Source organism: Indicator indicator, chromosome 17, assembly GCF_027791375.1.
Source record: "Indicator indicator isolate 239-I01 chromosome 17, UM_Iind_1.1, whole genome shotgun sequence".
Classification (NCBI taxonomy): domain Eukaryota; kingdom Metazoa; phylum Chordata; class Aves; order Piciformes; family Indicatoridae; genus Indicator; species Indicator indicator.
Genome location: NC_072026.1, coordinates 20,313,665 through 20,331,761, shown reverse-complemented (window position 1 = coordinate 20,331,761; position 18,097 = coordinate 20,313,665). Strand labels below are relative to the sequence as shown.

At 49.5% G+C, this 18,097-nt stretch overlaps 2 protein-coding genes across 4 annotated transcripts; both read left to right on the top strand.

Moving 5' to 3' along the window:
* The first annotated feature begins 616 nt into the window (after positions 1 to 616).
* On the top strand, positions 617 to 7,181 carry ITGB1BP2 (integrin subunit beta 1 binding protein 2). 2 transcript variants are annotated; one of them, XM_054388550.1, is made up of 11 exons: positions 617 to 684; positions 891 to 940; positions 1,033 to 1,089; positions 1,649 to 1,794; positions 1,933 to 2,045; positions 2,306 to 2,364; positions 3,235 to 3,305; positions 3,556 to 3,658; positions 4,956 to 5,075; positions 5,531 to 5,593; positions 6,847 to 7,181. In XM_054388550.1, the coding sequence occupies exons 1-11, from the start codon at positions 621 to 623 to the stop codon at positions 7,093 to 7,095; spliced, it is 1,095 nt and encodes a 364-aa protein (XP_054244525.1). In that variant the 5' UTR covers positions 617 to 620; the 3' UTR covers positions 7,096 to 7,181. The 2 variants fall into 2 exon arrangements, with proteins under 2 accessions (XP_054244525.1, XP_054244526.1); XM_054388551.1 differs by lacking the exon at positions 4,956 to 5,075.
* A 4,176-nt stretch (positions 7,182 to 11,357) lies between these two features.
* Positions 11,358 to 17,996, top strand: RHOG (ras homolog family member G). 2 transcript variants are annotated; one of them, XM_054388799.1, is made up of 2 exons: positions 11,358 to 11,369; positions 17,216 to 17,996. In XM_054388799.1, exons 1-2 carry the CDS (start codon positions 11,358 to 11,360, stop codon positions 17,783 to 17,785), a joined length of 582 nt encoding a protein of 193 aa, XP_054244774.1. In that variant the 3' UTR covers positions 17,786 to 17,996. The 2 variants fall into 2 exon arrangements, with proteins under 2 accessions (XP_054244774.1, XP_054244773.1); XM_054388798.1 differs by lacking the exon at positions 11,358 to 11,369 and adding an exon at positions 16,132 to 16,253 and having other exon boundaries at positions 17,191 to 17,996.
* Positions 17,997 to 18,097: the final 101 nt, after the last annotated feature.

Here is an 18,097-nt window from a genome sequence, read left to right as displayed (position 1 = left end):
ATGGGAGTTCAAGCAAATCCCTCCTGGTTACAAGAGGGACCATTTGACATTTTATGCTCTTCTGGCTCCACACACTGCTTCGCTCCCTGTGCCTCTGGGCGATAGTTGTGCCTTTTGGGGCTGGGGGAGGTCAGCACAGGTTTTGCCCTGGAACTCTGGGAAGTGTCTTCCCTTCTTATATAGGAAACTTTCATCTGCTTTTATAAATGCTGCAGGAGCTGAGAACAGTTGTTCCAGAGGAGCTGCAGGGTGTCCCAAGCCAAGCCTGAGCACTGGGGCGGCACCAATGCCTCCATGCTGGGTGCTGGTGGGATGGCAGGCACTGTGAGGCCCTCTGCTCACCCCAGGTGTGGAGCCACCCTGCAGTGCCCATTCCCTCTGCCAGGAGCAGGGGTAGGGCAGAAATGCCTCTGGAGATAACGTGGGTACTGGGTCCCAGCTGCTGTATCCATCTTTAGCCTGCTCTCCAATTACAGCCTCCGGCTGCCTCCAAAAATAGGCAAAGCCACCGTCGGCGCCAGGGCTGGACGGGAAGCAGCGGCAGCGGCGGCGGCGATCCCGGGCAGGGGCGATGGGGTTTGGGTGGAAGGGGTGAAGGACGTTGTGAGTGCGCCGGGGCCATGGCGTCGCTGTGCTGCAACAAGGGCTGCGGGCAGAGGTTTGATCCTCAGCACAACACCAAGGGTAAGGGGGCTGCTCCGCCTCGCCCTGGGCTGAGTGAGACCCACGGCACCTCCCCAGCCTGCGGCCTCGGTCGCCACGCTGCAGCCTGAGCTGCCGAGCAGGGCTGAGCCCAGCGCAGGCAGCCTGCACGGCAGCAGCTGGTTTAGGATCTGCCAGGCCTCAGGATTGCTCCTTCTAAAAGGTTCTGCTTCATGTTCCCTCTCCAGATTCCTGCCTGTATCACCCGGGTGTCCCCATCTTTCATGATGCCCTAAAGGTGAGTAGGGCAGGAGCTGGGTCTGCAGAGAGAGACCTTGTGCCCAGCAGGGCTGCCCACAGCTGACCAGTTTGTTATCTGCTGGTGCCCAGGGCTGGTCTTGTTGCAAGAAGCGCACAACAGACTTCTCTGAATTTCTCTCCATCAAGGTGAGTGACTCGCCATTCCAAATGCACCCACTGCTGCTCCGTCCTCTCCTCCTTGCCCCTGTCCTGTCTCATCCCCATCCCTGCCAAGGCTGCCCTTTGGACTGTTGGCACAGGATTTTCTATATGCTTCCAAGAAGCCTGCAAGCAAAGGTGCTGCTCCCAAAGCCTGGGGCCAGGGCTCCCAGAGAATGATATTAGAGGGGGCTGAGGTTCTCCACCAGGATCCTATGGGAAGAACACAAAAGCCCCCAGCATTAGCACAGTTGTGAATATCCGAGTGCAGGGAGTGCAGCAGCAGAGGCCCAGGATGTGAAGAGACTCTTGCTGCCCTTCAGCTGCTGGGCTGGGGTGCAGCAGAGCTGAGACCTCTTTGCCATGGCCCCAGTGAGGCTGTCTTGTCTCTGGAAATCTCTGTAGACACAGCCCCTGCCCTAGTGCAGGGTCAGAGCCCATCCCTGCAGGATATGGAGCCACCAGGGCATGGAAACTCGCAGGGTTTGGAAGCAGCTACCAGATTAGGGAGGGGAAAGCAGGCACCAGGTTTGCCTCTGCTGCTCAGGGATGTACAAAGGGGTTTCATAGCAAGGAGAAGCCTCCTGAGCCTTCCAGCCAAGAGATCGCAGATGAGCAGAAGGCCAAGGCAGTGAAGGAGCTCATAGTCCAAGGACCAAAATCAGCTGAGAAGATGCAGCGGGAAAGACCAAGGTGAGCGGGGCTCAGCTAGCAGTGTCCCCCTGCTGTGCTGCTTCTGCATGCCTCCTGCCCTGATGCTTCCTCAGCAGAGGTAAAGACACCTTAATTGCACCAAAACTCCACTTGGCCTTTGCTGCTGATGTTTCCCAGCTCTGATGAGCCAAGACAGCTGCTGCCAATCAAAGTGTCCAGGTCTCTGGAGCAGGCACTGGAGAAACTGAACCTGTCCTCCAAGGCCGAAGCACCTGAAGGTGGCTGCGCAGGTAGTGAGAGCTGGTGGATGGCAGGGTGGGTTGCACAGGGCCAGTTCAGCTTGGGGTTTGCAGGGCACAGGGCAGGGGGTGCTGCCGGCTCAGCCACCTGCAGACCCAGAGCTGCCACTTGGAGGGGCATTGCAATGGGCTGTGCTGCAGGGCTGTGTGTGCCATGCTGGGGAGCTGGCGGTGGAGCTGCAGGGAGGGATTGGGGCAGGCGCACACAGCACATGCACATGCCCTGGTGTGAGGCTGTGTTGCCTTCCCAGGGGAGGCAGTTGCCCAGGTGAGAGCTGGCACCACCTGCACCAACGCAGCCTGCAAGGCGGTGAGTAACTGGCAGGGTCTCATCTTTGCACTGTCTGCACCACTTGGCTGACGGGGGGGCTCATTTCCCAGCTGCCACCAAGTGTGGAGCAGGGTGCCAGGTGGGGTGAGAGGTAGCAGTGCCCATCAGGTCAATAATGCATGCAGTCCTTGGAGTGGTTGCCTCTGTCATCTCCCAGTCACACTCCTGCAAGAAGCTTCCAGATTCCCGAACTGGGGGTACAGCATTTCCCTGCTGCTCATTGCAATGTACTATAGCACACGTGACAGAGATGGGCATGTGGGTGAAATGCCTATGGAATGATTCCCACTTGCACTGATAGATGCAGGACAACTTTTCTACCTTGCCTCAAGGCCACCTTGTGTAGAGCTATCTGCCTGCCTCCAGGTGTGTGCCTGAGGGAGTAAGCTGCATGAGGGTCAGCAACCTGTGAAAGCAGCAGAGAGGGGAGCAAGTAAGGGAGCAAAAAGTGGATAAGGACATGACTGACATACTCTGGGAAGGAGGGAAAAGGACAGGATGGCTGAACAGCCCTTTGCACCTCAAAGTGAGTTTCTGTGGTGCCCAAACTTGCCTGCTGTCCCAATGCTGCCCAGCCCTGGGCTGGCACCAGGCTGTGTTTCGGAGACTGCATATGGGTCCTGCTGAGGCCAGGTGGGCTGCCCTGATGGCAGGGAGCAAGGACCAGGCTGCTGGCTGGGCATAGTCCCAGAGTAAGTCCTCACAGATGCTGGACCCAGTGGAAGGGTGACATTGGGCATTGTGTTGTCCCTATGAAGGGATGGGCACTGATGGGTGGGTGCCTGGCTGTGCCATGCTGTGCGGCACTGGAGTCACAGCCCAAAGTTTCCTCTGCTGCTTACTCTGCAGATGTACCAGGGCCCTGAGAGCAACATGGAAGTTTGTAATTTCCATCCTGGTGTTCCTGTCTTCCATGAGGGGTAAGGAACAGCCCTTTACTGGGTTGCATACTGACGCTGATGGGGGCTGAAAGTGTTGCATCACAAGGTTGTGTGGCCTCAGCGGCATGGCTGGTGCAGTCATGGGTGACACTCCCCTGGGTGACAGGTGGGCGGGGGGGGGGGGGAGGTGCTGCCTATGAGCCCTTCTTCCCCACCACTTTGAAGCATTCTGTGGTCCCCTCTCCTGCTCCTGTGGGCAGTCTCTGCTCAGGTCACCTGCTCTCCCCAGGATGAAGTACTGGAGCTGCTGTGGAATCAAGACGACAGACTTCAGTGCCTTCCTGGAGCAGCCGGGCTGCAGCAGCGGGACACACTGCTGGAAGGCGAAGGGGGTAAGGGGGCTCTTGGCAGGTGTGACTTGTGTGAGGAAAGTGCCATTACTGGCACCTGAGGAGCACTGCTTCCCTTGCTCTGCATTCATGTGAGTCTGTGCATTTAATTCTCTCAGTTTTCATAACTGCCAACAGACGACTGTGTGGTATTGAACACTTAATCTTCACCCATCTGATGGTTAAAATGCTGCTCCTGCAGCCACAACCTGTGTCAGATGTCACACCCCACGGGCAGGTGTGCAATAGGAAGCAAACGAGGCAAGACCTGTCCCCAGGCATGGCTGCAGGCTCTTACACAGGGGCAGACAGTTGAGCACAGGAAAAAAATGGAGAAAAGGCCCAAAAATTTTGACAGAGGAGTGCAGATAACTCAATTTGGTTTCAATGGAACTTTTGCTCGGCAATTGCTTCCCAGGAGGGCCCTCACCTACACGGAACCATGGTATTGTGGCAGGGCAACGGGGAAGAAATCCCAGTTCCTAATACTGAGTGTGTTTCGTCAGGAAAGCTCTTGGCTGGAAACAGGCTTGAGCTGGCAAAAGTGGCCCAGGATATCCCTGAAAGTGCATCATGGTCCCCTCAATCTGCACTGCTCTGAGCAACCCTCTCTGAGCCCAGACTGTTCTTTGTCCTGGAGCAGAAAACATTTAGTGGATGTAAAGGAGGTTGCAGTGAATGAAGTGTGATGTTGTGATGTAGATACTTTGTGCTCATGCCTGTGCTGGGATTCCTCCTGGGGCATTTTGTTTGGTTGGCAGTACTAAGGGCTGCAGGGGATCTGTCTCCTGCTGTTGCTCTGAAAGGCCTGGTGAGGCCACAGCTGCCTGTAGCACTGATCAGGTGGGAGTCTTGTGGGGGAAAGGTGAAACGTGGCCAGTTGCAGCTCATCTGTCTCCCAAATTTAGCCTGGTGGCATGACCCACATCCAGCAACTGTCCCTGCGCTGCCCTCCAGACCAAGTTTCCAACTGTACCAGTGCCTGTCTGTGAGCTTGGGCACAGCAAGGTGACTCAGGAACAAGAAAGGGATATGTCTGGTCTTAACACGTCTCTAGAGCAATCCCAAGATGCCCCATGTTGCATGAGACAGCCTGGCAGGGGCTGGCCATCTTTGCAGGAACCACTTCCCCTCAAAAACCTGCACAAAAGGCAGAGACTGATCTTGCTTAGCTGATGCCACCCTCCGCTGGCACTCTGAAGAAGATGTGCAAAGCAGCATGCTCAGGCACAGACCTCCCTGCTGTGTGGGGTGTGCTAGGGCTGTATGCAGTGCAGTGATGGGTTCCTCTCCCTGGCAGGACCAGAAGGTGGTGTCATGCCGGCAGGACTGGCACCAAACTAGCAGCCAGGTGGTGGTTACTGTCTATGCCAAGAATCCCCTGCCCGCTCTGAGCAGTGTGAAAGCCAACAGCACTGTGGTGAGTGGGGCTGGCAGAGCTGGGCTGGGAGTGCATGCTTCCATGGCACCTGATTTAGAAGAGCCAACAGCCTGGAGATGGCTGAGTGCCTGGCACTCTTTGGTGGCCTGTTTGGTCTGTTGCTGTAGCAGGAGTTGGCACTGCTGACCCACAGTCCCTGGGAGCCTGGCCACTTTGCTGCTGCTGTAGCAGTGTCTGCCTGGCCAGTCTGGTTCAGTGGCTTTCAGCCTCAGCAGGTGTCTTTGCAGGGATTAAATCCCTCAGCTGGTGGCAGAGGCGAACCTGGCATGCTCCAAAGGAGGGAAGGGCTCCCAGGTGCTGAGGGGATCACCAGACTGTTAGTGGAAGCAGGACTTGGGATGCATTACAGTGCTGGAAGATATCTACGCTTCCTGGGGGAAGAGCTCTGGCAGTGCCATGGTACCTGTTCAGGTAATTGTCTGTGGATCTTTCAGCTTGAGGTTCACATCACCTGTGAAGGAAATAAGATTTTCCAGGCAGAACTGGATCTCTGGGGGGTAAGATCCTGTTTACTTCAATCCCTATTCCAGTATGCATGGGGCTGGGCTGCAGCAGTGCAAGGCAGCCTGTGCTCTGGGAGAATCATCTGCAGCCCAAGATACAGGCTCCTGGGAGGGAAAATTGCTCTCTGCATGGTCAGGATTCTCTGACTTTTGGAAAAGCAGCAAATGGTTGTTGCTGCAATTTCTGCACACCACTTCCTGTGCATGGAGCATGAGAAAGACTTTGACAAGATTATTGCATGGGAACACCATGGCCCTCCCAGACGCCATCTTGTCCCTGGCTGGCATGTGTGAAACCCCAGCCACTTCACAGTCCCTGCCTCGCTGTGATTCATTGCCAGCTCTTGAAGCTTTGGGTCCACCATGGCACAGCAGAGAGCTTAGTTTATCTCCAGGGTTCCAGTTTTCTATAGCAGCAAAGGCTGAGGGGAAACTAGGTTTTTATCTGTTGATCCCATAGTGGTAGCATCCCCTGAGAGCCATGCCAGGAGTGTGCCTGGGCTCAGTGCCTATCTAACTGCTCTGTACTATCTGAGGCATCCTAAACTACTCTCTGCCACAGTGCTGACTTGCTCTTGTTGAGGTTGTCTAGGAGCCAGGTCACTCAGCACCATTTAGAGCCACTTCTGCTGGGAAATGCCTTACAGACTGTGAGAGAGCTCTTTCACAGGCTGCTGGTGGCTGGACCAATCAGTCCTGGACTAAAAGCAGAGCTGTATGTCAGTGCCAGCTCTGTAAAGCGTTCTGGGTTTGGTTCTAGACTGCCCCAGGTCCTTGTCCTAGCAGATCCCAGTCTCCCCCTGCAATTCTGCTGTGTCTTCAAGCAGGTAGCAGTGTGAGGGCAGAGACTCGTTGATTTCCCAGCTGCTTGCTGGCTGTGAGGAGCAGTGACCCTCAGCAATTTGCATGTGCATTTCTTGCCTTCTTTTCCCACGTGTCCAGCCTGTGCCTGCAGGTAGCAGAGCGCTGCTCAGCGTGGGCATGCCTGCTTTGGGCAGGGTGCTGTGCCACAGCCCTGCATGTGGATGCACCTAGCTGAACCCTCCAGAACTCTGCACCAGTGCAGCCCTGCTGCTTAGCTGTGATACTGTGAAGCTTATCTGGAACCTGCTCTGCTTCCTGGCACACAAGGGGAGATTTCTCCTCTCTGCTCCTCTGGCAGGGCTCTGCAGTAAGAATGGACATGTGCTACCTGCCGCACTCCCCCTCCTCCCCCCCCAGTTCATTGTACGTTTCCCTCTCTTTAGGTCATCAAAACAGAGAAGAGCTTTGTGAGCATGGTTCCTAGCAAGGTGGAGATCGTGCTTTGCAAAGCCAGCCCTGGCTCATGGGCCAGGCTGGAGCTACTCCAGAACAGGTTGCACTCCTGTGGTAAGCAGAAAGAAGCTACCAATGCAGAAGAGCTCTGGGCAGCACAGGAAGAGGACTCAGATGACAGCTTGAGCTGGTCAGAGGAGGAAGATGAGGAGCTGGAGATGGAAACACCAAGCGGCTGAGAGTCCAGAGGAACAGCCCCAGACCAGAGTGGTATGCAGGCTGCAGCACGCCCTCTTCCCTGGGCAGGAATGGCAAGCAATAAAAACCCAGAGCAAAGCTGATACTCTGAAATTTATGATGGGCGCTTGAGAAATGTCAGTGGGTTGAACCCTGCTGTCTCTCTTGATCCCGGGCAGGACAAGGGGAAGATACCCTTGTATGCACCTCCAGCAGCCTGTCCCCGAGCCCAGGTCTCCTTGAGGCCAGCACATTCTGCCTGACCCTAGGGGGTGCAGAGCCCTGGTGCTGCAGAGGGAGCTGAGCTTAGTCCACCCTCCCATCTCGCTCCCTCCGTGCTGAGCCAGGGGATTTGGGCCCGGGAGCTGCTAAGAGAGGTGACAGCTGTAGGCGTGAGGGAAATGGCCGCGCCGCCTGCAGCGCCAGCAGGAACCTGAAACTGCCTGGGTGCAAGAGGCCGATACCCATCGATGAGCCGCGGGGGATCCCCGAGAGCAGTGTGGCTGTGGGATCCTCTCAGCGCTGGGAAGGTGGGCGGAGGGCGACACGCGCCGTTGCCAATGCGCTAAAACGTTCGGATATTGGACCCCGGCATGCGGAGGAGGCACGGCCTGGACCCTATCTCCGTCCCGCCGACCTCTGCGCTGGGAAGGGTCACGCAGCCCCCCGTGGGCCGACCGTGGGTGGCACGGCAGAGGGCGCGTGCGCGCTGCGCGTGCGCGCGGCGACAGGAGAGGCAGTGGCGGGGTGCGGCCAAGCGCGGGCATCGCTGCAGGCTCCGCTGCCGCCGCCACGGGAGTAGCGGCCGCCGGCGGCGCGGGAGGTGAGTGCGGCGCTGGAGGGCGGTGTCCCGGGCTCCCCGCGGGCGGTGGTGCGGCCCATGGCGTGTCCTGAGGGGCCGTAATGTAAGCGGAGGTGCGGGGGCCGGGGGCGCGGCCTGCGCGGGCTCCGGGCACCCCGCGTATCTATGGGGGCTTCACAGCGTTGCTGCCGGGCGGAGGCTCGGGTCCGGCGTCGCTCTGTGGAAGAAGATCCTCCGCCTCCGGCCACCCTCCCTGTGAGTGGGGCGGCGGCCCGGGGCCGGTGCCGGCCTTGGCAGTTTCAGCAGCCGCGGCTTCCTTCCCGCGGGGGCTGTTCGCGCGCTGCTCTCGGCTTCTCGGCAGCTGCTCCGCGGAGGAAGCAGCCCGGCTCCGGAGGAGGAGAGGACGCGCTCGGTAGACGCGCGGTGATCCGCGCCCAGCCGCAGTGTTTCCGAGTTTCCGGAGGCTGCGGGAGGTGGCCTGTGGGTCCCGCTTCTGCGCTCAGCAGGCTTTGTGGAGCGGGATGTGCGCCTCGAGGGGAACGAGGATGTTGGAGGCATAGGGGAAAGGGAATGTGTTGAAGCAAGCTTGTCTCTGTTGCCATTCCTCGCTCGGCGGTGGGCAGGGAGCTGGAATTGCCCCCGTAGACAGGTCCTGCTCCTCCGCAGGGTCTGCGGGTCAGGCTGGGCTGTTCTAAAGTCAGGCTGATACTAACCCATATTAACCGTGGCTCACCGTGACGAATTTAAGGCGACCTCTGTTCCCAGCAGATATAATAAAAGGTCGACATGTGATGAGTTAGCCTTTTCTAAAGGTCTCTCTTCAGTGCTGAGAGTGACTTTTACAAGGATACGTAAGATCTGCTTTTGATCGTTTGCTGTTTGTTCTGCTCTCTAAAACCTACCAAATCGTTGGTTCTGGAAAAGTAGAGCAAGGTAATGACCTAAAATAGGAGTGCTGAGGGACTTCAGAAGTCGCAGGAGTTGTCTCATTCAGCAGCTGCTGTGGAGCTCTTTCATAAGACCAGTTCTCTTCCTGAGTCCTATAAAACATCAATGTTTGTAACATCCTGTCCTGAAGAATTCTTAGCTTAACCTCAAACCTTAAGAAGAAATGCTACCTTTGCTTGTTCTGAAGCTTCTTTAGACTTAATTTGCTGTTTCTGCTCTTTTTTTTTAAGAGCATCTGAGTACTCAATTTCTTTACTCCTTTGCTCTTTATGAACACTTGTGATTCCCATTGTATTTCCTCTAAGTTGTAAAAAAAGTTTTGAAGCCTTTTGTTCTCAAAGTGTCCCCTGTGCTGCCAGCATGTATAAAATACAGAGCAGGAGGCCTCTGCTTGGCCAGTTTTCCAGTGTTCAGCTGCAGACACATTTTCCTATGGGGAACTTATGCTTAGGAGACATTTTTGGCATTTTAGCTTACTATTTCCATAAAGATGATGCTTTAAAATGTATTTAAAAGGTTCTCCTCTACTCTACTCTGCCCTGGTGAGGCCACATGTGGAATATTGTGTCCAGTTCTGCACCCCTCAGTTCAAGAAGGACCTCAGGGAACTGCTTGAAAGTGTCCAGTGCAGAGCCACCAAGATGCTGCAGGCAGTGGAACATCTCCCTGTGAGGCCAGGCTGAGTGAGCTGGAGCTTGGAGCAGAGGAGCCTGAGGGCTGCCGTCATTGCTGGGGATAAAGATGTGCAAGGCAGTGTGGGAAGGATGGAGCCAGGCTCTGCTCAGGGATGGCCAAGGACAGCACAAGGGGCACTGGAGGCAAGCTGGAGCAGAGGAGGTGCCACAGGAACAGGAGAGAAAACTCTCCCTGTGAGGGTGCTGGAGCTGTGGAGCAGGCTGCCCAGAGAGGTTGTGGAGTCTCCTTTTCTGGTGACATTCCAAACCCACCTGGATATGTTCTTGTGTGACCCTGCTCTGGCAGGGGGTTGGACTGGATGAACTTTGGAGGTCCCTTCCAACCCCTAACGTTCTGTGGTTCTGTGATCTTGGGGAACAATGAAATATGTGGTTTGCAATTTGTAGGAGGAAACTGAATGACCAGTTTGATTTACTTATATGATGAAGCTGTGATTTTTTTCTTTTCTTCAGTCCAATGTGTTTTCACACAATTCTGTATAAAATGCCTTTAAAAGAAGTGTTTTGGTGTTTCTGTTGTGGTTTTTTTTTTTAACTTTTTCGTGTTTAACTGTGGAAGACTGAGAGACTTTGCCACTTGTAACTGCCATGCTTGATGCAAATAAGACTTATCAATGTTGCTACACAGTAGCACACAAACCATGGTACAGTATACACTGGGTGCAGGCTTTAACTCCTGTTTAAATTATAACAAAACTATTTAAAGATGCTTTTGAAAACTGCTATTGATTGACCAAATGCCTTTTTTCTTTTTTTTTTTTTTTTTTTTTCCTACCCTCCAGTGAAATTTGGGGGTGGAGGAAGAGAGATCCAAGAGAACAAAAAGCGTGGATATTTTTCTTGAGGCAGAAGCTTAGCCTTTCCTGGTATATACATTGTCCTTCAAATGCAACAGTGACTTTGCTTTGCTACAACTTTCCTTAAAGTGTTCAGAATGCCAATGAATGCCAGGTGATAAAACATGGTAGGAAGACAGGCTGAGTTGTGGGGTTTGGTGTTTTTTTTTTTTTTTTTCATCTCAAATAGGAACCACTGAATTTATCATTCATCCTGTGCTGTGCTTTAATGCTTCTTCACAGCACTTCATGTCTGATGTACTGGGGTTTTGTTGATTTTTTTTTTTTTTTTTTTTTTTTTTTTTAGCTGACTGTAATGAGTAAGGCCTCACCAGAGTCTTTAAAAGGTAGGAAGGACACATGCGGTTCACTTTATGAACTGACTCCCAGGACCTCTACAAATTGCTTGTATCACCCAGGAGGGATGTGGTGGATCTGGGCAAAGAACCTGCAGTCCCTACCCCTAGTCCTACACCTTTACTGCACACACCCTCAAAGCATGCCAAGGTTGCTTGTGTTGAAATAAATTGTGAAGGGTCCTCATCTTGATGAATGCATACTTCTGCTTGTGGTTTCAGGAGGAAATTAAAGTTTAATGCTGTGGAGCTTTTGATTATGGCAGGATAAATGTTGCATTTCGTATATTGGGGATTCAGATATCCACTGAAGTGTTAGAGTTTTTTAAATTATTGTATGGTGATGCAGCTGCCCTTGGTGTACTTGGTTATTTCACGGTTATGCAGCTGTTTCATGAGCTTGATTCTAATGCTTTTTGGAAATGTTTGTTTTCCAATGAACATAATATTGGATGAATAGACTTGAAAGTCATTGATATTTGATTACTTGATATAATTGCTCTTCTATGGAATTTGGAGTAGGAGTCTTTGTAGTAAGATGCACTGAGATTTGTGTGATTGAGGTGCCCAAACACCTCATGCAGACCACTTCATCTTCACTCTGGTTCCCTAAGAAGTGCTAGTGACATGGTAAAGCTTGTATATGTTTCATCTCTGCAAACAAAGAAAAAAAAAATCTTTAAATCGATAAACTAATTTCAGCTTAATTTAACAAGGGTGAAAGTTTTAAAAGGTAATCTGGAAGGTTTTTGGTGGTTTCTTTTATTTCTTGGAAGGGATCTTTTGTGCCATAAAGAAGAAGGTCTTTCTAGTATTCAGACTGAGGGAACCACCAGTGAGAATTCCACTTGTGTGAGACATCAGTAGTATGTGCATGGGAGCTGAACTCCCCAGGCAGAGCCCTGCAGATAGCAAGCTTCCTCCATCCTGCTGTTCATGTGGAGCTCTGTGTGGTGGACTGCACAGTTCCTGCTGTGCTGCTGAACTCTGGCTTGGCTTGGTGGTTTTTTAAAATTTATTTTCTCTTCCTCCCTTCTGCGCCACTCAAACTGTTGCTGTGTTTTATTTCTTTTGCAGGTAAATGGCAAGACAGAAAGCAGTGTGAAAACTGTGAAAGCCACTGAGAAGTCCAAGTAGGTCATTCATAGCTGAAGGGTGTTAGGGATGAGATCTCCTATTTAATTTTTTACTCTTTCTTGGGCTGTATTCTAAAAGTCTGGCACTTGTCTGCTCATTGGCACTTGCCTAAAACAATGGCAAGTAAACAGAGCTGCTCTGGAATAGTAACACAGTCGAGATTAAACTGCTGAGAGCCCTTTTCTCTGCCGTGTCAGCTCTGGTGGCTAAGCTTCTGTCACCCCTTTGCTTGGGGGAGGGTAACAGGGTGTACTTGCACCTGCCTGATCCCCCCAGTGCCTGGCTTCGTGTGTCAGGTGGCCGGAGTGAGCTGCTTCTGACATGTTTTTTGTTACCCAAAGATGAGCAATCAAGTAATTTAGATTTCTGAACTTCTGCTTGCTTCTGATAAGGGTGTATCAAACGTCTGAGCCTGCAGAACAGGGTGGGATTGATCAAAGGGAGTGGTGGCTGAGCATAACAACACACCTCAGTGCAGCTGGCCCCAGCTGAACTCCCAGTATATTTTCTGCACTTTCTTGGCCCAAAAATGGGGCCAAACTGGAAAGAGAAAAAAACTGTGAAAATGAACTTAATGAAGAGCAATATCAAAGCTGAAATCCACCTAATAAAGATGCATCTGTTGTTAATAGAGCAATGGCAGAGATGTAGCCTGCTAAGATGTAGTTTCTTTGCCAGGAATTTGCAGGAGGAATAAAAAGTGTAAATGTAGAAAGCCCCGGAATAATTCAGGTTCACGTTTCTCCTGTTTTCTGCCTTCTCAAGCAATATTAAAGGCAAGATCTAGAAATTTTTTTCCCACAAAATATTTTGATGCAACATGAAGTTATTCTAGCATTTCACTTAGGACAGCTTTGTGGGGAAGGGAGATAGAATCCTCAGCAAATACCCAGCTAGGCTATAGGAGAGCAACCTGTCCATGTCCATAATACAGACAATAATGTGATTAGCTCAGAGCGGGAGCAGCTCTCCAGATGATGTCTCTACACGTCGGTGGAAGTCTTGCACATTCCAAAGCAAGTGCCGATGGTGAGGGCAGACTTCGCAGCATCTCCTGAGAAGGAAACCAGCCCAATCAGGATTGCCAGTTTTCACATCCAAAAGCACTGCTGCACAAGATAGAAATAGTTCTCATCTATGTATTTTTGCACAACGTTTTGTTGTGGGGCAGTTGGGTTGAGTTTCTTTTTAAATTCTTTGCAGGTACTTTCATTATGCTGTAACTTCTAGAACTCTTCATGTTCTTCCACCTTAACTCTAATGAAGGTCTCTGACAGGACTAAGTAACTCATTTTACTCTCACTACTTTGGACTTTCCATTCACTCCTTTCCTTTGCAGAGTAACCTTTAAACTTGGCTTTGAAGCTCACACCCAGCTTTCTGTTTCTGCATTCTAAGCCTGTGAAATGTTGATGTGTTGATCTGCATTTTCCTCTTAGTCAGTTCTTGTTATCTCCTGTGTGTGGATTTTTTTCTCCCTAAAATTTTCCCACAAAATTCTTTTGAAGCTCACCAAAATTCCCCCCCAAACCCCTGATTTTCCTGCTGTTGGTAATATTTGTTGCTAATTGTGTTTTCAGAGTATGTTGGGGTTTTTTTGCCTTTTTATTTGGATTTTTTTCCAGCATATGTTCAAATAACATGCAGTGCGAAGTTCAAGGATGCCTGAGAAATAAAAATAATCTTCCATGCAAATACAACCCCCAGATCCTTGCTATCTTATAGGATTTTTATTGCTATGTAAATTGTTTACAAGACTTGATAAATTCTGCACAAAGTGATATGTGGGTTTAGTAGAAAAGGCCTGACAGGGGTAATCATGTTTGCTTGGATGTGGCTTCAGTTAAAAAGCCTTTGTCTTCCATATGTAAACCTGTAACCCAACTACATCTGCTTGTGCAGTGGAGTGCAGGAGCTTCTTGCTACTCTTCTCTAATTAATTAATCCAAATGTGTTTCAGTACTCAGTCTTGTGTATGCTGCTGCATTTGTTTGGGCTTTTTCTGCGTTCCATACACCACATGCGGTCCTTTCACCTCAGACAGCCCTCTCTGAAAGAGCCCTGCAGAGAAGCATACTAGAAAGCCTGCAAGCTCTTTCATTGTGTTTGTGTAGTTCATAAGCTCATGCTCTGGCATGTTTGTGTGGAGTTATTGCCTGCTTGAAATGTTACTCTTCTGAAATCCAAAACTCAGGTAATTGAAGATATTAGCGCTGTGACAGAGTGCTGTGGATAGCAGTGCCTGGTGTTTGCAGGTAGGGATGGAATTCTGGGATACCTGTGAAAAGGTCCAGACAGGAATGTAGGTTTTAATCTGTGTTTTGATGAGAGCTGTTGCTGAATCTTTGCAATTTATTTTTTTCAGAAATTAGGAACTGGGCATGTAACAGGATTTGTGTATCTCATTCTTCATGAGAATTGTGTTGTTGCAGTTGAGGTTTTCTTGCCTGTATTCAAATGAATTAGTTCTGTCATCTCTGTGATATCACTCGTTAACTAATCAAAATAATGATCTGTTTCATAGTTCATTTGGAAAACACCTTTTGCTCTGGAATTGTTGGTTACCACTGAAGTTTCTGGCACAGCATCTTCTGATACTGTAGTAGTTTGAAGTAAATGCAAAATAAGCTTTAAAGCTTGCTCTCTGTACTGCAGTCAGTGACAGTCTGGCAGCAACAGCAGTGTCTTGTGTTTGCCCCTGTGATGCTACCTTGGGCTTGGCTGTGCCAGCAGAGTTGATTGTGGTACAACTTAGCAAGCTGGATGAAACAGCTCCTCACTCTTTCTCAGTGTGTGGTCACTGCTGAGGAGGTAGCACGATATCTGGGAAGGTGGGACACAGGATTTGGAAACCTCAGGAGGCTGCTGGAGAGCATGGCAGTGTCTTAGAGCAGGTGGTGATCTGCCCCAGAGGGAGAGCAGCAGAAGGGATTAGGGTTGTTGCATCTTCAGTTAGAAGGTATGGTATTGAAATTCATCTGCTCTCCTGTCACTCTTCACTTGCAGCACTTAGGCCCCTTGTGGTCAGAAATACTATGGTTGTGTTTTATGTTCAACCCCTACTAATTATAAAATGCTAAAAAGGTTTAATTTGTAATGTTTTAAGTAATTTTGTATGAAAAGAGATTTCAACTTTGGGTTTCCAAAATTGAAGAAATATTTCTAAGTCTCTATCTTGGTATTTTGACAGAACTTTTTTTTCTTTTAATTCTCTAGCCCTGTTAAATTAAAATCTTGGGGCAGCTGTTCTGGGATATCTGCAGTCCTGCTGTCAGCTCTTGCTTCTCAGTGCTGTTCTTCACTTCACCAGTTACCTTTACAATGTGCAGCTGCAGCCACATCTCTCTTCACATTTGACTGCAGTATGAGGAAAATCACATGTATTTTTTTTTTTCCAAAGCTCAAAAAGTCTTTTCCAGATTTCATTTCAGGTGATTCACCTTGTTTTAGAAATGTTATTTCTGCAATTTAAAAAAAGATAAACTACTTCTGCATCTTCTTCCTGCTTCTTTCCTCCAAATTATTCCCCTTCAATGTCCTGCTGGGCTTTTCTAGAGCATTATTTTTTCACTGCTTCCCACCAGTGATTGGTTTTCAGTGGTATGTGTTCCTACACTGATGCTTCCTCAAGCACTGTATGTTGTAGTGACTGCAGGTGGTATAACTTGAGTTGTGCCAAAGCTTCAGATAGTCAGTTTTCACTTCATGCAGAAGAATTAGGTGCTTCCAGTGGGAAAACAGCAGTATGTGGGTAGGGGTAAATATTATGTCAAATGGAACAAAGCTGAGACTTAAATGGTAATGAGTGCTCAAACAGAGCCTTTTGAAAAGGGCTAGTAGTGATAGCATGAGAGGGAATGGATTGAAACTTGAGCAGGGCAGATTTAGACTGGAGATTCTTTCCAGTGAGGGTGGTCAGACACTGGCACCGGTTGCCCAGGGAGGCTGTGGATGCCTCCTCTCTGGAGGTGTTCAAGGCCAGGCTGGATGAGGCCTTGAGCAACCTGGGCTGGTGGGAGGTGTCCCTGCCCATGGCAGGGGGTTGGAACTGGATGATCTTTAAGGTCCCTTCTAACCTGACCAATTCTGTGAATCTGAATCTTGCAGAGGAAGTTGGAGGGCCTTATAGCTTTATTGAAGTACTTCACTGTTGCTCATTCTCATGTGTTCTCGCTGCTGTTTTGATGGTGTTGGCACTGTGACCTTTTGGAACGTGCAATCTAGTTCCTCCCACTATTTGTTTCTTCTGTTTGAAGCAGTGTATTTGCTGCTGGTTGCAAGTTGCGGATTCCTGATAGTACCCTAAAGGCATTTGGGTGAGAAGGTGGATGGACACAAGTTTCTTCTTGTTCGGGCTGGCAGTGGAAGCTCCAGCGTAAAACAAAGGTACAACAAATAACTGCTTGTAGTTGCTCCATGCTGTTTTCAAAGTGCCTGCTGTGCTGTTGTGATGGAAGTTTAGAATTCATTGAGTTTTTATGTCCATTTGATTATCAAACCCACTCATCCACACATCAGGAAAAGTATAGAGAAGCTTTTAAGTGTCAAATGTAACAATTCCCCAGCCTGCCCTGGAAGGATGCTGGATGGTCTTTTGCAATATCTGTTTTAGTTATGCTTACAGTATATGCTTGCTTTATTGTAGCTCAAGCCTATTAAGGTCTACTTGTTCTGTCACTGATTAGTGAGAATAATCTGTTCTTGGCTTCTGTAGAAAAATTCTTTCTGTATTCTAATCTGGGCACTGTGGCTAGTTATATTGCAAAGGGCAGCTTTTCTTGTGTGTGCTGCTCTCTGTGTGTCCTGTAAATAATGCACTTTCTCAACTCATCTCAAGTAGAGTAGATTACAGTAAACAGCAGCAGTACAGCTCAGCAATGTGGATTTTGGTTTATTATATAATTTTTGGACTTTTTATTGTGGTAAACTTTTTAGGCAATAGGCTCTGTAGAGAAGAAATGTGAATCTTGGAGGATGTGTGTGAACCTCCAACTCACAGTATCTTGTTACTGGCTCTGAGGTTCTATTTGCAGGTACCTCTAAGGACTTATCCCTTTGCCTCTGGGAAGTTGTATGGTAGTAAGGCAAGACTGAGAATTTGGCTGATTTCTACTTACATGGTTGGAAAGTAGCCAGTTGTTACTGAGCTCTCAACTCCTATCTGCATTTCACTATTGTCTTTCTAGCCTGTGAGTTCTTCATAATGGCTTCCTGAGCATGTCTGGCTGTGGTAAGAACTGCTAGCAGTGGTGACACTTGCTGAAGCCTGTGTTTCAGATGGCTGTAACTGCTTGTCCTAACGTTTTTGTTTTGCTTTCTGCAGGACTGTTTCTGGGTAAACAATGCAGACTATCAAGTGCGTAGTTGTTGGAGATGGTGCTGTGGGGAAAACTTGCCTTCTCATCAGCTATACCACCAATGCCTTCCCAGAAGAGTACATCCCTACTGTATTTGACAACTACAGTGCCCAAATGACTGTTGATGGCCGAACAGTTAGCCTGAATCTGTGGGATACTGCGGGCCAGGAGGAGTACGACCGCTTGCGCACGCTCTCCTACCCTCAAACCAATGTCTTCGTCATTTGTTTCTCCATTGGTAGCCCCTCTTCCTATGCAAATGTGAGGCACAAATGGCATCCTGAAGTTTCTCACCATTGTCCAAATGTTCCCATTCTTTTAGTGGGCACCAAGAGAGACTTGAGAAATGACCTGGAAACAGTTAAAAAGTTGAAAGAGCAAAGCTTGGCTCCCACTACCCCCCAGCAGGGGACTTCTCTGGCTAAACAAATTGGAGCAGTCAAATATTTGGAGTGCTCAGCATTGAATCAGGAGGGTGTTCGAGAGGTGTTTGCTGAAGCTGTGCGTGCAGTTCTGTATCCTGTGACAAAGAAGAACACAAGAAAATGTGTCTTACTCTAATTGTCTTGGGTGATGGATGTTCAAAGTTGAATATTGACTAGTGTCTTGGAGGGCTCCTGAATGAGTTAAATTGAAAATTTGCATCTTGCACTAACAGCTCTAAGCAGAAATGGTTTATGCAATGAGTATTCTTGCAGTCTTACTGCTTCAGGGAAACAGAACTTTTTGGGTTTTGTTTTTTTCCTTCCTTTTTTTTTCTTTCCCCAGCTGAGAGGTCAAATATCTACTTTATTTCCTAAGTTCCAGTCTCCAGCTTCTCCAGGGATTGTCCTTATTTCTTGGAGCAAAATAAAACGGACTTCTTTGAAGCCA

Excerpts from the sequence above, each read along its gene's own strand:
- ITGB1BP2 (XM_054388550.1), top strand. The coding sequence starts at position 621 with ATGGCGTCGCTGTGCTGCAACAAGGGCTGCGGGCAGAGGTTTGATCCT. Across the intron at positions 2,046-2,305 it reads ACCTGAAGGTGGCTGCGCAG|GGGAGGCAGTTGCCCAGGTG; the intron begins GTAGTGAGAGCT and ends TTGCCTTCCCAG. Across the intron at positions 3,306-3,555 it reads GTTCCTGTCTTCCATGAGGG|GATGAAGTACTGGAGCTGCT; the intron begins GTAAGGAACAGC and ends TGCTCTCCCCAG.